This window comes from Dermacentor variabilis, chromosome 7 (assembly GCF_050947875.1).
Source record: "Dermacentor variabilis isolate Ectoservices chromosome 7, ASM5094787v1, whole genome shotgun sequence".
Taxonomy (NCBI): domain Eukaryota; kingdom Metazoa; phylum Arthropoda; class Arachnida; order Ixodida; family Ixodidae; genus Dermacentor; species Dermacentor variabilis.
Window position 1 is genome coordinate 133,247,257 of NC_134574.1, and position 22,359 is coordinate 133,269,615.

A 22,359-nucleotide genomic window follows, 5' to 3' on the forward strand; every position below is an offset into this window, starting at 1 on the left:
ACGTCTTCTGCAAATCACGCAAAATACGCTCGAAAAACATGCCAGTCGCTCGTAAGAATCGACTTGAAAGGGATTATTTTCCTGGAACTTGACATCGTCCAGACGAGTATGTACGAAAGACGTCAAATGGAAGAGGCGCGGACGGATTGTTTCGCGTGGTATCTGTGCAACGTGTGTCCATCGTCGATAACAAACGGACAGTGTGGTTGTCTTTGAGCGCTCGCGTACACAGCCTCGGCCGCGATAACGCCTTCCTGTTGACAAAACAAAGACAAGTGAGGACACAGGCACTGCCACATGACGAGGCATCGTGCAGACGCGGTCTGCTGAAACCGGTGCGATCTGGAGTGCTATTGTCTGAATGTTCGGGTGCGTACAAATTGGCGCTATGCCCTTTTTCTTATCTCGCTGGAAAATAATATACGTCGGCCCTTCGGGTTGGTATCTCATGTTTTCCGAATGCCTGAAAGGTTTAACGTTACGCACTTCGGATGGGTGGAAGCAAGCGGAACCTACCAGCCTGGTATGCTGGCAGTTGTATTGGAAAGGGTGGGGGAAAGCAGCGAAAGGAAAGCAGCATTGGAATACGCGCATACGTTACCAATTAATTCAGCCATCGTCTAATCAGCGTACTGTGTAGCTCTGTATAGATAAGGCTGGCGAGGAAATCTCAGAACAGGGATTCAAATCGGGGAAGTGTGTGGTGATAAGGAAGGCCGGTACATGTGGCAGGCGGAAGTTTCGCCACTCGAAAGTCTAAAAGTCAAGAGCGGGCCATTGCTGACAACAAGGGTTTGACTAGTCGCAACAATGCTCTCTTCTTTCCTCCAGATGAGCGAGGCTGTCAGCCAACTGCGGCGCAATAGGGTGGCGCGTAGGTCACGTAACCAAAACGCTCGTCACCGCGCCCCGACACTCCATTGGCTCTCGGGCTTAATCGCGCACCAGACACCGGTGAGTTCGAAGTGGCATAAATTTCGCACCTTGCGGTGCTTGCAGCAGACGACGGAGGACCCAGGAGCAGACGACTGCGAACAACTTTTTTTTGTGAGACTGTAAACGAGACAGGATATTCAATAGCGGATTCTTGAGCATGATGGACCACGTCTACCAAACCCGTTCGCTGGGAGTTGGAAGCGAAGGAATTCCGGACCAATATGCGGACGGAAGAGCTGCCAAGGTGTGGGAACTCTACATCGGAGAACGGGAGAAGCGCACGGATCACTACAAAAAGTTTCTCTCTAACAAACTACGAGACCTCGGGTGTCATCACATTCTCGATGTCGCATGCGGTACAGGGTAGGTGTAGATCTCTTTGTAGCTCGTTTATCGCTTATATTTTCACATATTGATGTCTAGATTTGGTATGATGCGGTTATCATTCTGCATCGCCGCGCAGCTGAGGAAAATTGCCTGCATTTCTGAAAGATCGTTCAGTCTTATACGGACAAAATCACGGACTTAGGCCCGCCGCCTAAGTACTAAAATATTGTACACCAGCAACTAGAAGCTGTGTTAATTTCCTATTTCTGTGCTGTTTTTTTTGCTGTTATTCTTCTGACTACACCTTTTTAAATCGTAGATATAGGGTGCCATTTATCGTGTAGCTATCTCTCCTTATGTATAATGCCCAATATTGTGTGACCCTTTTTGGTAAATAAATGAAGTGAAATATACTATGTCATATGGGCTGTTCGACCAAGACAGTATAATCACTTGCATCATGAAGCATCGCCCGCACCAGGCTCTAACTCGCCTTCACGTGATCTTTATTATAAAGTTAGCCGACTGTCCTTATGCGACGCTCAGACACCGAAGAATTGTGTATATACGGTGGAAACGGTTTCCGCACTGTTTATGGCTTTGACTACTGGATACGTGATCCGACAGAGTTATCCAGGATGTTGATTTTGGCAAGGTTGCTGCTAAAGGCATGCGGAAGCATCCAGTTTAAGTGTAAATTTATTTACGAAAATTTCGGACACTGAATAGCATGAGGCCTGCTTTCAATTGAAATGCAAGACAGGTTTTTACAGACAGAGCCTTTGCCAAAGCTCCATATTCTTCTGGTATGGAGGTTTCTTTCCCTTTTTTTTCTCTCAGCGATACGATTCGCTTTGCCAATGTTTGCAGAGAGTATACACTTTCGCCCAGCAAGTTGCAAAGTTGCTTTCTTAAATAGTTAGCCGTTATTTTAATAGTATTCGCCTATTTTCTTGTGAAGTGCTTTATTCGTCGGCAGAGTCTCAATGCAGCACAGCTTTGTTCATGACGTGCTCCTGCTTACACCTAAATTAGCTGTTTTCTATGTCATGCACATTTACGCGATAACCAAGGAACTGTTCCAGGGGGCATTTGTTGGAAACGTTAAGGGGGTGTGTGTGCATGGTCAGCGAACCTGGGGAGCCGTACGGGCGTGGTGTGAAGTGGTTGTGTGCATGAATGGTGTAAAGGGGGTTTGAAGGTTTAAAGTACTCTGAATACGGTGCGAGTCAGACGAAATAGTACATTGCGGGATCTGCTGATATTATCTGGTGGGATTGATAGAATGTGAAGAACATGAATGGGTTTAGGTGGCCGAGACAATTAAGGAACACACACTTGGTTGCGCGGGAGACTGTTCAGTTAGCTAATATTGTAAGCGAATGCAAATGAACAGTTCTTGCGTTTTACAGGAAAGAGAGCGAAAAAAATGATATTGAAAATCGTTACATGCATTGTCCTCTGCCTAAGATTGAACTTCATTTTATGAGCATCAACGTTTGTTTACAGGGTGTCCCGGCTAACTTTAGCCAGAGTTTAAAAACGAGCCGATGCATTCGGAGACAGCGCGACCAAATGCTCGTTGCTGAAAATTGTATGGATTAGGTCACACTATATTTTTGTGTTCTGTTTAATTGTATAATTAGTCAAAATTATTTAAGCAACTTCTGAAGCAACGAAGCGAAGCAAGAAATTGCAATTAGAAAGTTGTAGAGCGGTTTGCAAAAGTACTTATTAAACAGTTTCTAACCTTCACTCTGTTAAGCATTAGTTTTTTTCCCCCGCTTATTGCATAAGCCCGTGAAATATAAAAAAAAATACCAGGTGACTTGCCCTCTTGCGCGCCGTGATTACAGTTACAAAGGACAAAAGGTGACAGGGCAGCGACGCAGGGGTTGACTTTGTGATTTACGCCAGCAACCGTTATCGCTCGCGCTGCGATAAGAGATGGTTTCTCGGCTTTGAATCGGCAACACACACTGATAAATGATACGGTTATTCGTACGCTGAACGTTTGGGGGCACTGCAATCACGACGTGGAAGCGAGAATATCACGTGCTTTTTTTTTTATTTCGCGGGCACCCGCAGTAAGCGCAAGAAAGCACATACTAAATAGATAAAAATGTGAGAAACTGTTTATTCGGACGTTTATCAAACCGCCGCAGAAATTTCTTATTTCCAATTCTTTGCCTAACTTCGTTCCTTCAGAAGTTGGTTACTTCATCTCGACTAATTTTGCAATTAAGCAGAAGAATAAAAACACTGTGACTTATTGCATACAATAGTTCACAATGTGCATTTGGTCGCTTCGTCTTAGAGTGCACCGGCATGTTTTTAAACTCGGGCTAAACTTATTTGGTACACCCTGCATATTGCTTTCGACAACATTGTGAATAATACTAGCCGAGTAAATATGTTCAGTAATATTGGAATTGTATGAATAAACACCACAAATAAGGTCAAATAGAACGTACCACCTGATCTTCACACAGGAAAAGCAATGTTGCCAAAATTCGCATCCGCCCGATCCCGCTGCAAGTAAACTAAGAACTGCGCTTTTCCTGCATACGATAAGAGACGCGTATAAAAAATAGCTGCACGATAGAAGCGATCGCACAAAGTACGAGGTAGAACACTAGACAGATCCTTAGTTCTAGAACTGAAGTTTACTCAATAGCATATATATATTATATATATATATATATATATATATATATATATATATATATATATATATATATATATATATATATATATATATATATATATATATATATGTGTGTGTACTTAAGAAGTACAGTGACGTATTGCCTTCACCAGGGGACTTCGAGTTTCACCTGACGGACAAGCAACGTAGTCGACTGTCTCAAGTGCGCCACTTGTACCAAACATTACCTAAGTGAGACTGGACAACAAATTCCTCGAAGATACAACCGCCATCGCGTAGATACAAAACACAATTTACCTAACACACCAATCAGCCACTTCATTAAACACGGCCATATATTCGATAAAGCCATGGCTCTATATTTACCGCAAACACATTTTCGTTCACTTCGCGAGAGTAAATATACGGAATCGTACCTCATACACAAGTTTACATGCCTACACCTTACGGGAATGAATTTGGCACGTGGCAACTTGGAATTGTTAAAAGCTCTAACTTAAACCTGAATTTGCTCATATGAGTAAGAAATGCACAAATACACTTTATGAAACGAGGCAACATCCATTTATTAAGCTCACCTATTCCTCCCTTTCCAGTTCTCCCCTGCCTCTCCCATACCACTGAGTTTCACATCTTCTTCGACGTTTTTACGCATATATCAACTATGCGAGCCCTTTTCTTGTGTACGCCTGCACCCTGCCGCTTTTTTTGTGCTTTCACCCTCCTATTTCATCTTCTTTTGTCTTTTTTGTTTTCTTTTCTTCCCTCTCCTTATTTATTTTCTTTTTGATTGACTTCTTTTTCACACCGCTACCGACACAATCCAAACTCCCAGACGTCAGCTTATCTTTTTCGGCATTTCCAACACAGGGGGTCTCGCCGCTTCTCTATACCGCTGTGACGCGACGCCTACGCTGAAATACTGGCGCTAACGTCACTGGAATGACCAGGCTGCTCTCCTCCTAACTACCCTTATCGATCGCCCCCAGTATCCGTGTCACCATCCTAACATCTTAAAGATTACCCGGAGCACTGCTGTTGCGCTACTGAAGTCATTTTTTCAACTCATGTTCTTTTGTTGCACGAGCGCTGACTGGCCGAGAGGCTCTTCTTAAACCACCAACACACAGCGCCTATCAACTCTATGGTTTCTCTCTAGTTCTCTGAAGACTTCCTAACCTTTCGCTACCCCAGCATCCCGCCCCGTCCGATGTCCTTCTATTTCTTTTTTTCTTTTTCTGCTGACTTCCCACACGACTGCTCTTGTCCTCTCCTCTTGTAAATCACAACTAGAAACATCGAAAGACATGGCTCATTTTCTTTTCGCGCACCCTCTTTACAGCCCGCCGACGCCATCGACCGCACGTAACGTCACCTTACTAACCTGTTAAAACTAACCTACCGAGAATAACAAGGCCGCCCCAGGTAGCACAAAAGAGATACGTAACGTTTTCGTAGCGTTTATCCAAGACGATAAAAACGGGTTAAAGAAGACACGAATGAGAGAACTTCGGCGGGAAAACGTCGTATATCTCTGCTAATGTCCGGCTTAATTACTTTCTTGAGACGATCTAGAACAGGTCTGCAAGACGTATTCGAAAAGCTGGTCTAGAAATAGGATTGGGAAAGACACAAGTAATCCCTTTGCCAAAACTATTCGTAACCAATTTCTAAACGTTTTTAGGACGTTATCAAAAAGCTGGTCTACAAGCGGTCTTGAAAGGTTTACGATCATCTGAAGCTAATTTTCGCGGGTGACGGGCGCGATGAGACATCGTTGTTCAAAACACGCGTTTAGTTTCGCCTCACGCAACTGGCCTATGCCGCGCAGACGTCGTCAGCCGCACCCGTTGGCACGGCCTAGGCCAATGCGTGAGGTGAAACTGATCGGGCGTTTCGAACAACGATCTCCAATCGCGCCCCAGGTGAGTAGAAGCGTCGGTGTTGACTGTAAGAGCCATGGCGCAGTGCCAAGCACTGTTCCCCGCATGGCCGGCGCATCGTCTACCAAGTCGCACGAAAATGAGCCTGTTAGGAATAATAAATCCTTAATACCGCCTTTAGTAAGCTACAATGCTTACAACCACAATGGGAATGACATCCTGCAAAGAACAAATGGCCACGTCTTGGCAGGTGGCCAGACCAAGCCCTTCATGCCAAGAGTGCATGAAATGAGAACATCGTGACAAAGCAAGAACACTTTATTAAAATGTAATGCTTATGCAAGGTTCGAACAAACTGTGTGAGAAATGCAAATAGAAATAAAAGTACATCAACAATGACAAAAGTCGCAGAAAGGATTCGTAATGAACTCGAAAGTGAACATTCACTAGCACATAAACAAAATTCCAAGTACACATACAAAAATGAACAGAAAAACCTGGAGTGTACTAAAGTGTCTAATTTATCATAGTAAAGTGCGCCTGCTATTAGATGGACTAGAGTTATGCAGAAGTGACATCGGAGCGAATGGAAGAAGTAGACTGAAAAATGCAAGAGTATGAATTGGATGGTAACTGCCTCCAAGCAATGTTACCAATCATCTAGAAGCTTGAAAAGAGCACAAAAAGAAATACCACCGCATACCATCATAAAACAATCCTGTGACAGAAATAAAAAAAAATGGGAACAATGCGAAATTGGAAATATTGCCTTTAGGATATATCAAAGAAGGTAATGGCGAGAAAAAATAACCATACAACAAAAAAGCAATAAAGTGAAATTAGTACAGAATACTTAAACGGGGGATTTAGTGTAACAAGTGAACACTACTGTAGTACAGCGAACGATGAGACAGTAATGCTGCATCTTGCCACTCCAGAACGCGAGAAATGAATATGCAAGCCTCATATTAGAAACTTACATAAACATGGAAATAAACTGGAATGCACTGGAAGCTGCATTTGTGTAACAAAGGAAGCAATGGTCATAATAAATAGTAAGTGTTTTATCCAAAAAGCCCTTTACAAGAGGCAAAGTTGTACCTCTCTGGCAAAAATAAAGTTGCAACGAATAATTTGCAAACCAGTAAATACATTAATTAGCACACTGACATGTCACACTTTGCGCACATCTCCAGTCTCCTAAAGTAAAAAGAAAGCACTCTGAATGAGAAAAACGTTTAACACATGTAGCCCAGAGCAAATTCTTTGCCAGTTCACTCACACTTTCACATCCAAAAACATTTGCCACAAAGTCCAGGCACAGTTCCACTGATGTTTACCAATTCACCCCCACTTTCACGTCCAAAAATATTTGGCACACAGTCCAGGCAGAGCTTCATAGATAAACAGCTTGAGAGCACCCTACTGATTATTGTGCAGTCCCGCTGCTGGAAATAGAACTGCCGCACATGCTGGTAGTGGTTTCAATCTGGACACACTTGCTGCCCTGGACAGGTATGTTCAGATATCTGCACTGGTGCTCTATTTTGTCGAAGTAGACACATTGATGCACTACGCTGGTAATTGAAATGTTTTAAATGCACAAGTATTGGCTTCACCAGAAAGACTTGCCCACATACCACCACTGGCATATATATGCACTTGCTCTTCACTCAGTAGCATTGAACTTAAAGTGTTCCCTATGTGGGAGCCATGTGTAAAACCGGTGTCACACGACCACTCTCGATCGCGATCAAGCCCGATCCGGATAGAAATTATCGATGCGACTGGCTCACTCTCGTAGCTTGCGCAGAGGAGCCATCACGACCGAGAAATTCGATTTGTAACGGACTGGATAGCGGCTAAAAGAGCCCCGTGTGAAACCGGTACCAAATAATGCACAGACGTACGCTAGGAAAATGTGTTGCACAAGGACAAAGAACTGCGACATGCCCTGTTGTGCGAAGCGCGCGAACAGAACACATGTATATATATATTAAAAAAAACTGCGAGAGCGCTTCGCGAACTCCATGCGCACACATGGCACCCGCACGAACTCGGCAGGCCGCCGTAAAGCGCGAAGGGCGCACAGCGTACATTCCGACACATGTCCCAAACTGCAAACAATCGTACTACCTAAAGCATATAAGTTATTTTATACCAAGGGCATACTCGACTCACGTATGCAGTATGCACAAGCGAGTTATGCAGCGTACATGCTGTATCCATTCGCCAAATAGTAAAATTGATAACAAGCACAAAGCTACAAGGGACTCAATACATTACTACCATTTGAGGCGTCAAATAAAATCGAATTTGGCCGTTTCATATATTGGACACAATATATGGACACATGTGGTACACGGTAATACCATGAAATACCCATCGCGTGGGTAAAGGGAGCGAAAACACAATCGAGAACCTGAAGCGCAAACGATAAAAGCACGGTATGGTGCACGCAAAATTCTGTCAGTGCGCTGTAGCGCGAGGGAAGAAAATAGGGTGAGCACTTGACCTCACCTTTTGGGATACCGCACTAGTAGTGAATCATTAAAAAAAAGCCTGTTTGAACCAGTTCCCTTCTCTGCAACACTCTTGCTAAACGGGAGACTAAAATACCACGATGATGGCTCTATTGCGGAGATCGGCAAGGTGCGCACAGACAGAAATTTTGCCGCCTTTCTTCGCATTCTGCAAAATGCTTTCTTGTTAGGATCACGCATAGCGGCCGACCCCGACGCCAGGGACACACAGGCGCGATTTCGTCCCTCTAACTTTCGTCCTTATACTGCCCTTAACGCCTTAATTACAGCGTCAGTGAAAAGGCGCCTCACATAACATGACAATGAACTTGAAGAGGTGATTAGTGCCCTCCACTCCGCGCCCTCCAATTGAAAACACTACTGATTTCCAAATTAAACTACACAAACAGATCGCACAACCCAAACTAATCACAGAACGTCGTTTTCTTGACGGCAAAACCCTACAACACTTACATGACAAAGGGCAGCGGCAGCACATTCAGAACAGCCGCTATCATACCACAGCGCAATGCAAGTGCGATAACGTTATCATGCCCGGCTCAAACAGATCGCACAACCCAAACTAATCACAGAATGTCGTTTTCTTGACAGCAAAGCACTGCAACACTTACATGACAAAGGGCAGCGGCAGCACATTCAGAACAGTCGCAAACAGACCATAGTGCCATGCGAGTGCGATAACGTAACTATGCCCGGCTTCACGAATAACGTGACCGCCTTGATCACATAACAATTGAAAACACTACTGATTTCCAAATTAAAACCCCACAAACATATCGCACAACCCAAACTGATCACAGAATATCGTTTTCTTGACAGCAAAACACTGCAACACTTACATAGCAAAGGGCAGCGGCAGCACGTTCAGAACAGCCGCAAACAAACCACAGCGCAATGCGAGTGCGGTGACGTGACGACGCCATGACGACGCGACTATGCCCCGGCTCGCCCGGCTGCCCGGCATCACGAATCACGTGGCCACCTTGGTCACATGATTTGACGACGGTATCGCCACCTTGCGCAAGGTTGGATCGCGTTGATGGGTTGTTGAATATTGTAGAAGCCGCTAAAGAGGCTGACGCGCCGTGGCGTGGCGGTGGCGTTTTGAGTCGTTTGCAAAACGTATTCACCCCTCGTTTTTAAGCTGTCTGGCTTCCAACGTTATCAAAACGTATTCACCCCTCGTTTTTAAGCTATCTTGTTTGGAACGTCTTTGATGCGTCGATTTTGGTCAAAAATCCGTTTCAGACGTTGAATCCCTTAATACGACGTTTTCAAGACTTTGTGTGCTACTTGGGGCCTTTGACGAAGATAGTCCTCTTGTATCAAAACGTTGGCCAGGATTTCTAAGGCATCTTATCCCGGTGTGGAACTTTTATATCCCGGTATATACAGTGTGTCCCACGTCCCTTGAGCCAAACCTTAAATTTATGTGCATGCTACGTCACCGGACAGAACCAAGGAGGTAATGTTGTTTGACATTGCTAGGAGATACTCAAATTATTTTCCGTACCGCCTAATTACACAATTAGTCACAAAGAATTAATCAACCTCTTAATTAAAAGCGTAGAAGAGACAACTGCAGAGCAACATGAAAAGCTCACGGTACAGCTTTCTGCTGCTCGATACGTGATACACAGAAATGTTTTTCCGAGCGTGAAAGAGGCCCGCCAAAGAACACATTCCCGCACGACTGCTCACTCGAGGCACTTTTCGTGTGCTTTTGAGGGATTCTTTCTGGATTATGCAACTTGTTCATCTCGTGCGTGTAGAAGAACCTAAATGTGGATCAGGTATAATCAGATTCTTTTATTGCAGCGTAAAACCCCTTATTGTGTTATGATAACATATCTTCTCTCTTTCTTTCTTGTTCACAGAATCAACTATTTAATTAAAACCATTACTCAATTCAGTCACCACATTATCGTTGTGCCAAAAAGAAAGTCGATGGCCGCGTCGCCAATCACCCGAAGCAACTGTTTCTGACTAGAGCGCTTTTTTTTTTTAATTTCCCCCTTCGTGTCTCGAAAAGCAAGTCTTTTGAATAAGGGGAATACCGAACGACAAAGCTTCGGCGCATGGATCCGGCTCTCTGGTACCCTGCTAATAATGCCGTTACCTTTCAAACTAGGTAAATGACGTGAATAAAATAGATAATGAGGCGGGGAAAATATCACCAGAACCTGGACGGAAAACTTGGAGCAACGTAGAACTGGTTTAATTCTCGGAGAGGCCTCATCGAATCGATGCTTGACGGAGAACGTGCATGCTGAAGATAGTGTAATATCCTTTTTCATGTTTTTTATGCAGTAGTTTAGTCTATGCGAAGGCTGTTCCTGCTTCCTTCCTTATGTCTATTCATTGATTTATTTATGTTTATTTTCGTTTGTTTGTGTTACCCTGGATGCTGGAAACGACTGTTACGGATGAGAGTGGTACCGGCATAATTACACGCAGCAAGTCAGCGCAAGAGCTCCGTATTATATAATACTTCGCTGAACGTGATATAATATGTCACAAGACACAAAGAAAAAACAAAAACAATACTACAGTCATGGCTTATAATATCGTGGCCTTAAAGCACCGCCATGGTCAGCCGCTGAAGTGAACAGTCAAACTAGATTCAAACAATCATGACGAACGGAAAATATATGGAGACTAATCTTATAAACTGCCTATAAGTGGGATGTCTTATACATCGTGGCTTCTTTCTAACGTGTTGATCTCGCGGTTGTGGTGTGCTTACGTGCATATTTGAGTAAATTTGTACGAACTCCATTCCTGTGACCATCGAATAGTCACTGGACTGTGCTTTTTTGGTGCTGGTGCACGTAGACGAGACAATCGTCGTGCACTTGCATTTCGAAATTTTATTCTTTCAGGACAGCAATAGGGACTAGTTGGTACGGCATGTCTTCTTTTGTTATAGCGCAAGCTTGACACGGACAACAGAAGGCACATCTGACACACACAGCGCTGTGTGTGTCAGATGTGCCTTCTGTTGTCCGTGTCAAGCTTGCGCTATAACAAAATAAAATTTATTCTTTCTCTTTCCTGTTTCTTGCGTAACGAACGGTGTATTTTCGAATAGCCGGCTCTTCGTACGCTCCAATATGGAATAAGTAAACTAAAATAAATATAAACAAAATGAATGAAATGTATAAATAAAAACACGTGACTCCTGTGAAGGTGACTTCACTCATTAAATGTTCGCGGAAAAATATTGATACGATGCATTTGTGTTCCGAAAGTATGCGTCTTGACGTTGGATTAGGCAAACGAAAGTTGGAGAGCATATCTGTGCAAATTTGTCCTTTTTTTTGCGCGCGTGTTAAGCAGGCATAAAGGTTGTATTTGGCGTCGCGGTTCAGTTACAGGAGCAAAGGCAAATTCAAGATAGTAACCACGACAATGCGGTGATATACTTTCAAAAAGTAAATCCCGCAGCGTGGTTCCGTACAGAGTCAGCCACAGGCTATAGTAAGTGGTTGGAAGCGGGCATCTCGCTATCTTTAATGCCTAAAATTAACGGTGCTTCTATTTCAAAAATTACAGATAGTAAGTGTTGGCAACAAGCGCAGCATATTTGGCCGACTTCTCCACGATGCTAAATCGCTGTGCAAAGGAGGCATGATGATATAGGTGAAGCGAAATCTTTGAGCAGTACTCGACCAAACGTGGGGTTAGCGCACGTAAATAATAATAATAATAATAATAATAATAATAATAATAATAATAATAATAATAATAATAATAATAATAATAATATAAGAATAAAGAAAGAAAGACACGAAATTATAAAGAAGCCTACAGTCCTTTGTATAATTAATAATTCTACACTATGTCGCCCGAGCTGTGTTATGCGCTGAATGTTGTCTCGCGTATATTCTTCCTGTCTTTTAAAACATTAAGATATGTTCGCAGATGTATTACGATCACATTTTCACGTTGATTTGCTACTTATGATAACATGTTTGTGCCACTCGCCTCTGTAACGGCAGCCCGCTTTGGGCTCAGTTGAGGGCAACATTAATAGACAAAAACAATCGAAATCCTCCTTGTTCGGACCGCTCAATTAGGTCCGGTTTGCACATACTCAAGCGGCTTGACTCCTAAAATTTGGTGTCCATCTCTCTCCCTATCGCTCTCCATCTATATATATGTGTACGTGTGTGTGTGTGTGTGTGTGTGTGTGTGTGTGTGTGTGTGTGCGTGTGTGTGTGTGAGTGTGTGTGTAGTTACTTATGTATATCGTGCCCATGTGTATGACGCACCGCTTGTACTTTTCTCTGAATCACAGCGTTGACTCCGTGCTGCTGCTGGAAGAGGGCTTCAAGGTCACAAGCGTGGACGCCAGTGACCGCATGCTGAAGTATGCGCTCAGGATACGCTGGAACCGCAGGAATGAGAAGGTCTTCAATGACTGGGGTAAGCCTCGGTGGGCGCACGGCGCACGCGTAGTAAGCTGCGTTCAATCTGGCATGCCCTGCACGACATTCTCGTGTATTACACGCAGTCGGTTGAGCACCAAGCCTAAGATCGATAGAACCGAGGTTCAAGCCATCGATCGATCGATGCGCCAACTTGTGTTTGTTTATGTCCATCCCTACGATTTAGCAACACACACACGCATCTATCGTATAACAAGCTTAAAAAAGGCTACCACATGCGGATAAAGCCGGCTGTTTGTCACCAGCAACTTGAATTTCTCCAGTTTGTTTCTTCCTCAGGTAATTTGTAACGATTAAGTGACATTTTAATAAGAATAGTTACGCGGTTATCTAAGCACTACGTTTTTAGAAGACATTCGAAACCATCAATTTCTATAGTGTGCTACGCGCTTTCTCTTGCATTGTTCTCGCCTCGTGTCAAACAAAGCCCGCGAAATGCGGAATTAAGGTAACCCGGTTAGTCGCTTGCGTATCTCAGCATCTGGTGCTGGGTCGTTGTGCGAAAGCACACGCTCTTTGCGTTCTCGCCTTTGCATCGACTGGGAAAGTCCGATCATGCACCAGGAAAACGGGCGAAAGCGCCCGACTGTGAGCTATTCACTTTAAAACAAACTACGTGTATCTTGAATATATATACATATATGATCGACGAAATCCTAGAAACATTTGGGAAGGAGAACGCACGTGGAGAATGAGTTTTGAACTTGACAAACATATGGAATTTATTTTTCAACTGTAACTTGTGACGTTAGAAAACTGCTGGTTGATTTGTCCTGGAAGAAACCCGTACCTACCTCTAACTGCGGCGTCATTAGATAAAGAACACCTGCCGATATCATGCCGTTTGAGATTTGATACAAGGCTGGTGTGAATGTGTGGCGCGCTGTTATTGGTCTCAAGATAGCCATCGGCATTCATTGGATGCTACCAACGAAGCAACCACTACACCAGCACCCACCCAGACAACGATGAAGAGGCATAAATTTCGATCGAGTCAGTTGATTGCAGCTGTGAGGCCGGCTAAAGTGAAAGACTGGGCTGGTTCGCATGGTATTTGATAGCATTAGCTTGGTTATAGTGCATTATAATTTGTTAAAACGAAAGGAGATAGATAGATAGATAGATAGATAGATAGATAGATAGATAGATAGATAGATAGACAGACAGACAGACAGACAGACAGACAGACAGACAGACAGACAGACAGACAGACAGACAGACAGACAGACAGACAGACAGACAGACAGACAGACAGACAGACAGACAGACAGACAGACAGACAGACAGACAGACAGACAGACAGACAGACAGACAGACAGACAGACAGACAGACAGACAGACAGACAGACAGACAGACAGACAGACAGACAGACAGACAGACAGACAGACAGACAGACAGACAGACAGACAGACAGACAGACAGACAGACAGACAGACAGACAGACAGACAGACAGACAGACAGACAGACAGACAGACAGACAGACAGACAGACAGACAGACAGACAGACAGACAGACAGACAGACAGACAGACAGACAGACAGACAGACAGACAGACAGACAGACAGACAGACAGACAGACAGACAGACAGACAGACAGACAGACAGACAGACAGACAGACAGACAGACAGACAGACAGACAGACAGACAGACAGACAGACAGACAGACAGACAGACAGACAGACAGACAGACAGACAGACAGACAGACAGACAGACAGACAGACAGACAGACAGACAGACAGACAGACAGACAGACAGACAGACAGACAGACAGACAGATAGATAGATAGATAGATAGATAGATAGATAGATAGATAGATAGATAGATAGATAGATAGATAATCGCTCCATCAATGTACTTAGTCATTGTAGAAAGTACATAGCTCTAGCTTGCCGTTGAATGTATTGCCGTCGGCGGCATACCGCGTTGCAGGAGTGGTGTAGGGCCGGTGTGCAAAATCGGCAGCAACTTCTCGTGACGCAGATTGTAAAGAGAGGCCACACAAAATCTAATGCTGCAGTGACCCATGCTATTCTAGGTAAACGCTTCTGTAAAGGGTTGACAGCAACGTAATCGTTAATTTCTCAATCTTTTTTCATGATCCTCCTTCGATGGGAGCGACCACTCATACAAAACAACAAAGAATCAAGCGTACTTTATGGATTATTTATTGCACTGTACCCAATATAATGCCATCAAATACCAACCAGCCCAGTGTGCGACTTTATTCAGCCTCACCACTGCAATCAACCGACTCGATAAAAATTGGTCCCATATGAAAGAGAAAGATAATTTTTTTTTTGTCATTTGCGGTCACAAGAAGCTTTATCTCGGGACCTTCACTGCGGTAGGTTAGGTAAGGTTAAACAGAAAATATAAATTAATAATTTCAAAATGTGCAGCGCAAGCTTGCAGTTCCGCAGCTTTACAACAAAGTCATGCATATCGCGGCTCTGTAAAATGTATTGACGTATACGTATATAAAATGTTGCGAGTGAACAAAATGAGCTTATAAAATTAAGTTTACATATGCTTGTTTTTATTATACGGGGTTCTTTACTTTCTTTCTTTTTAGCCCACAGTAATTCATGTCCCATGACAAACGCCATGCTTGAAATTACTTTGCTTTGTATTGCCGCATGTAGCTTTGCTGCGGAGTTATGTAGATATATACATATAAAACGGTTGTATACACGGCGAAATGCTGCAAAATGCTAGGGACCGTATCATTTCGTTGTTCCGCACGAGTTGTTTGCGTCACCTATTCTTACATAATGCACTGGAGAAAGAACAGAGGCCTATGCGGGCATTTGTGGTTTGTAATCCCTACTGAAATCTTGAGTATTTGGTAAACAGATTCGCCGTGGCGTCTCTTGCGTGTTCTGTTTGGCACCTATTACACCACGCGATGGGAAGCTTGCGCTCAATGTATGTATAGAAACGTTTGTTCAGTGCACACGTACGCGCATTATATATATATATATATTGGTCCGTATAGCAATTTACAAACTTGGATCCACTTTTAACAAATTTTCAAGATGACTCCAGGTTCGAGATATAAATTCCAGAACATTACGGAGAAATGTACTCGCTTTCCAGTAAATTTGTTAACAAAACGTCCTTTCATCACTGAAGCTCACAAGTAACTGGAACGCCAATGTATTTCTACGCAAAGTTCGCGAATTTATATATCGAAACTAGTGTCGTCCTGAGAATTCGTTCCAAGAGGATCTGCCTTGCGAAGACCACTGATACAATTTGTAAATTGCAATATGGGTGATAAGATAATTAGCTAAAAATTCATTAGTGCATTCTTGTTAGTCGATTTTGCCATTCCATTCCTTGTGCAAGTAGTGTCCGCCGCTGCGAGTGGACCGGCCGACCTTTACAACATCTTGAAAGGGTTCGCTGAAACACCCTATATATATATATATATATATATATATATATATATATATATAAATATATATATATATATATATATATATATATATATATATATATATATATATATATATATAATATACAGAACGTGTAACGATTGCACGCGTGTGTGCGCGGCGCTGCAGTGATCGAGGAGGCCAACTGGCTGACCCTTCCCGACGACCTGGTGAAGCCGTCGTCGGGCGGCTTCGACGCGGTCATCTGCCTCGGCAACTCGTTCAGCCACCTGCCGGACGCGCGCGACGCTCCCGGAAGCACCCACCGACGCGCCATCGCCAACTTCCGCGAGATGCTCAAGCCCGGCGGCTACTTGGTCATCGACCACCGCAACTACGACCACATCCTCGACCATGGCACTACGCCCACGCACAGCATCTACTATAACGTGAGCATCTGTGCATTCGCTGTCAAGTGCGGAGTAAAGAGCGTATCGCCCGATCCGTGTGGAAAATGGTTATTGGCACAAATGTTTGCACTATTTCCTTTTTTTTTGCATTATGTGAAGGTCCTAGACCTCGAAACCCTATAGAAGAGATAGTGAGACGCCTGAGAGTGCTGTTAATAATTCGATGTAATCGCTTATCTACAGCCAGTCTCATTTCCCGTGGAGATACTGTGTCGTGACGTCACTTCATATATGTGGTCAAGTGGGAACAGGTCACGGCGGCGTTTCAACACTCGCTCCGGGACGCTCGGTCGTGCGCTAGGCTTCGATTCTCACGAGTACCGGCCGACGAGGAGACCGGGCCTTCACGTTGTCCTCTCTTCAATACTCTATTACATAACCCTCGACCGAATAATTACGTTATGTAGTCCCGCTTATGGAGCATCACAATTATTTGCCTTACCCCTTAATAGGAAAGGATGACTAGGTGGGTTAGTTGGTAATGCATTGTTAGACCAGTCTTAGAGCGCTATACACACAGGACGTAAAAAGTACAACACACCGCACACGCTACCTTAAAGTGCTAGTCAAGGGCAGCACGGCTTCCCACGTGAAATAAGGTTGCTCAAAACCTAGCCTGCAGTTGTTGTGGCGGTCTTGTGGCGCCGAAACCATTTCTTTCTTCTTTGCCTTATTCTCTCTGTCTACGTAATTCATTTGTTTCCTTAGGAGCTGCGTGTGTTTCTGGAAGCCAGCAAAACCAGATTGCGCCCCTCTTATTTCCAAAGGTTCTCGTGGCTTCTTTCTGTGCCCAAGTGCCGCTATCGAAAGTGACAATCGAATATCGTAAAACAAGGGCAGATTGCTTTTCAAACGGGCATCAGCCTTTCAAGAATAGATAAGTTAATGAAGTGTGTAACGGGGGAAAGGGAAGAGGGGACTTGAACAGCTTGTTGTTACCAGCTTCAACAGGGACCAACTCTCTTGTTACGACTTATATATTGCGACATGTATACTCAGGAAAAGAAAAGACCTCCTGCACTTGTTCAGCCGAGAAAAAAGGTTCCGGGAATGGCGACCCTTCTGTTACACAAAGCACGCTGCCATGCGACGAATCCATGCCGACGAACACACTCAGCTGAGGAAGGACACTCATTTGCATAGCCATCCCCGCCCTTCTCTGTCACCATGGCCTCACCAATGATTGCGTTTCTGGCCAAAATCGGGACGTTCGCACACATTGCTCCTGATTTTCTTCCTCTTATTCGACATGGCGCTGCGGCCACAAAAGCAAAGTCGTTCTCGGGGTGTGTGGAAATGATTGGCCTGCGGTCTCGCATTCTGGACCGCGATTTTTCTATGACCCCTGCATTTAAATACACGCACGACATCGCTTGATTTATGCGCAGACGCACGGAAACCAACTTCCGGTGTTCCGCTACGACCCATACGTCGTAAAAAGGCAACGAACCCTTGACCTTTCCACGGGGGTGGCTTTGGCCCCGCTGCGCCAATTTATATGGTAAACGCACCCCAAGGAAGCGATACGTACTTCGTGTGGTTAGTTTGTGCAAGGCATCATTTACGGTCGCTTCATATTGACACGCGTACTTATCCTTTTTCCGGGGGGCCTGCATTTACCACGCTGACAATTTGAAGTTATCGCTCAGCGCAGGAGGCGCCCGCAAGATTTGGAATTTACTCGAATATTATCCTTGATGGTGTGTGTTGTGTACGTTCTCGCCGAACCTCGTGTAATGAGATTGCATGCGTGATGCGAGTAGTATTGTACTCTCTGGGAGGTATGCGAGCATCATCGATTACGCTGGAACCTTCCACGAGTAATGTGTGAAAAACGACGGGCTTGACCCAAAGAATCAAATTTGGACGATCGCCGCCTGTACTCGCCGCCATCGGTGTGCCATGAGTGTTAGTTGTTTTGTGGACACAAGTTCGCCCAGTGAAGAGTTAGTTGCGTGACTCGCAGTTAATCCGTGCTGCCGTCGTTTTCTTCAGTGTCACTACAAAGTAATAATCTTGCGCCGTTTGCGGAATGAGTGCGAAAGAAGTTGTAGCACATTTGTCAACAGTAGGGAAACGGCACAGGCCCTGCGCTCACCGTGCGTGTGCCTAAGTGCACATAAGTGGTAAGCTCAAATGCTATCAGTTTCTGTTCTGATCGCTGACCGCCAGCCACCTAAAGGGTGCTAACGTGTACGTAACTGCTTCTTGTTATTTTTGTCCGCACTCTAAAGAAAGATGTTTAAACCCGTTCCAGCGCATCTTTGTCCCATGATAATAATAAGCATCAGCTTAGCTGGCGTTTCCTTCCTTAGAAACACTCCGCTCAATGAGTTTCTGTGAAGAATGCTATGTCCAGCTTATAATACGCATGCCGTTCGTGACTTGGAAGTACCGGGGGCTAAGTTTTAAAGAAAAGAAAGACAGGCGAGTTAGATTAAATGTTTTTTTAGAACGCTTCCACTGTAAAACCATTCTACCAATATGACTCTGAAAGGTTAAAATGCGTTGTCACTGCAGAGTGACCACATCAAGGACATCCAGACCTCGGTCCTGTACGTGGACAGAAAACCCTCTATGGTCATCTTAGATTACGTCATGGATGTATCCTCGTTGAAGAGCAAGTTCGACTGCACCGACAGCGAGTACAGCAAGAAAGGGCGGCTGTCTGGAGAGCCGATAAAGTAAGTATAGATAACATAGGCACAATCATATGTGCCTATGTTATCGTGATAGCTGTGCTACGAGTGTGTGTCATTTTAACTACTGGAATCAGAGGCCTTGTATGGTACATTCCCAAAACAGCATTGTGGAAACACTAATAAGCCCCGAAGACAAGTGGAGAGAGAGAAAAGAAAGCAGGGGGGCGGTAGAGGTAGTCAATTGTTGCACCGTACTACGCAAGACTAGACTCATCCACCCGCCTCGAAATGCTGACAACAGAGCGTTTTACATCATCCGGTATTCATGTAAACGCAGGCGGGTTGCGTGTTTGGGCGGATGAGCAAACGTGAGTGACCTGCATGGTGCAACTGCAGAAAGAGAATACGTTGCAGTAACCAGGATTATTTTACTTTGCTGCGGGTTTAAACTTTCGGCATCTAGAAGATTACGCTACTGCCTAAAATGTACACCAGGAGTGAAGTAGAATACAGTTGGTTGCGGCAATACTAGCTGTTTTCTCCTTTAAACTCTGCGCCAATAGGTGGCTGCACCAAGCAGGTCGTTCACGGTTACGCCTCCGCCCCTCCATCCCAACGCTCAGTCCGTCTGGGTTTACGCGAATACCGGACACGCTAAAACTCCGTTTTAACCGCCTACACAAATTAGCGACGCAATAGCTTTATTAGCTTTTCGAGGCTGTGGTCCCTTCTGATTGTTCATGTATATATATATATATATATATATATATATATATATATATATATATATATATATACATATATATATATATACATATACATATATACGGATACAGCGTGAGGGAGATCCTTAGGCTATCTTCGAAACGTTAACAGAAATACTTGAGCTGCGCTAAATGGCAAAACGAAGAAGTTTATCGCTCAGATCGTGTCTTTAAATTGTAGCGAGAATCGAAATTGTTTGTCAAATTGACTGAAACGAGCTTGCTTTTATCGCGTAAACAAGCCATTAGATCTTTATTTCGACTCTGAAAGTGGTGCAGAAATGACATGTACTGCAACCAATCTGTGCACCCTTACGTAACCAAAATGCTGTGCAAGGGGAGTAATTTAGCATGCATGTGTACACTATTGTACTGTCCGAAATATTTTTCATGTACCTATGGTAACGTTTATTCGCGTGCTTGAGTAATTTAATTCCAGCTACCGCGCGTTGAAAAGAGGCACTGCCGTCGTGCACATGAATGGAGTGGGGTCGGTGCATCGACTCAACCATTCCTCCTTGACATTGTGGTGATAGACGATGTCCGCAAGTCTATCTTGCAGATTAGGCTATGTTACGGCGCGGCTGTTGTCTGCAATAATACCAAAACTCAAGGTATGCGCAGACATTCACATTTGCACAGAGCGGTATGCTGAGGAGTAAATAAAGTAATATTTCAGCATCATGTCAGGAACAAGTGCGTGAGTGTGTGACAATCTACTGCTCCTTTCCTATAGCCCAATGTAGGTTGCAAAAAGTTGCTGTGCAGAAAAAAGTTCAGACAAGTCATGCAGAAATGTAGTTCTACGTAAAAAAAAATTAAAAGCTCCTTACAGCAAAGGCAAGCTTTTCCTTAAGTTTTCCATCAAGATTGGTGAAACGCAAATTCGCTTGCAAGTGTCCTGTCAAAGTCACATCCGCTACTTGCAGAATAGAGGTGCGTGAATAATGTCAATAACATTTTTTTTCTCAATGTTGCATTCCTTGCAGTTCATCAAGTATAAAGCTTCTTTCATTCATGCAGATTGTGCTATACTTGGCTTTCCCAACTATTTTACTCGTTTCAGCAACTTCCGGCTGTCGTACTACCCGCACAGGCTGTCGGACTTTACCAAACTCCTCGAAGACTCCTTCGGCAATGAAGCCCAGCATGAGATCTATGGAGACTTCAAACCACTGAGCACAGATTATGTACCAGCCTTTTACATCCACATAATTCAGAAAGTCTGATTTGGGGCTAAGGAATACTTAAGATTCACTGACTACACTTTATCAGTGATGTATGCATGCACCCTTAATTGCTATTATATAGCATATCTTAATATCTTTTTTTTAAATCTACACATAAATGTGAATAAATTTGCGTCAATGTAGTGTTGTTATTTATTTCTTTGGCAGTAAAAGTCTAACCTTTAAAAACTTGCAAAGCCTCAACCAGGATCACAGATCAAAAAATTTTCCAATGTGCAATACACAGAGTGCAATATTTCGGAGATAAGTACACCGTTGCATACATGAACCCACGTGTTAAATACGTACAATCGGCAAAAGAAGTTTGTAGACCACAGGATATAAGAAAAAACATGTATACTAGGACAAACATGTATACATGTATACAGGACATACAAAAAACATGTATACTAGGACACGCAAACACATCGCTTTACGGTTTTGCTGGCTACAGTCACCAGCTGCTGCGAATAGCTTGCGCGAACATTTACACAATAAAGTAACACACAGTGAGCAACGATAATACAGTGTTCCGTGCATGAAAAGTTTGCGAAACGCTTATCTCTGTGTTTGGGCTGGCGATAATGCACATGTAGGAGATTTTTGAGAGTGCTTTATCTCTGCACAAGTGCAGAGAGCCTTTTCCAGGCGCTGTTCAAGCAACTGTATTATCACTCTTGATTTGGTGCCCTTTACGTCTAAACCGCACTTCATTGCTAAAATGATAATGGGAACATTCTGAAACACACTACCAAACGGTGCAAGGCATGCAACTGGTGCTTGTTGAATGAAAAAAAAGTCTGAAATTATGGCTACGCTAGACGCATCTTCTTGTGAGGGCTGAGGCACCACCATTATCTTTTTGACTTTCAGGATACATCTGGCCTCTCGCTGTTTTCAACGGTCATAATAGAAAATATGAGGGCACGATTTGTAAGTTTCGATCCCACCGCTACCCACTGCTTGAAAAGCAGAAAAATCTAACCATTTTGCATAACATACACAGCCTGGAGTAGCACCAGCTCCTGTGTGCTTGGATGTGCTGCAAAACAGAGGATAACTTA

At 43.8% G+C, this 22,359-nt stretch overlaps 1 protein-coding gene across 1 annotated transcript; it reads left to right on the forward strand.

Annotated features, from left to right (window-relative positions):
* The first annotated feature begins 606 nt into the window (after positions 1–606).
* On the forward strand, positions 607–21,439 carry Gnmt (Glycine N-methyltransferase). The gene is made up of 5 exons (XM_075699313.1): positions 607–1,299; positions 12,658–12,785; positions 16,380–16,639; positions 19,181–19,344; positions 21,133–21,439. The coding sequence occupies exons 1-5, from the start codon at positions 1,094–1,096 to the stop codon at positions 21,293–21,295; spliced, it is 921 nt and encodes a 306-aa protein (XP_075555428.1). The 5' UTR covers positions 607–1,093; the 3' UTR covers positions 21,296–21,439.
* The last annotated feature ends 920 nt before the right edge of the window (positions 21,440–22,359 follow it).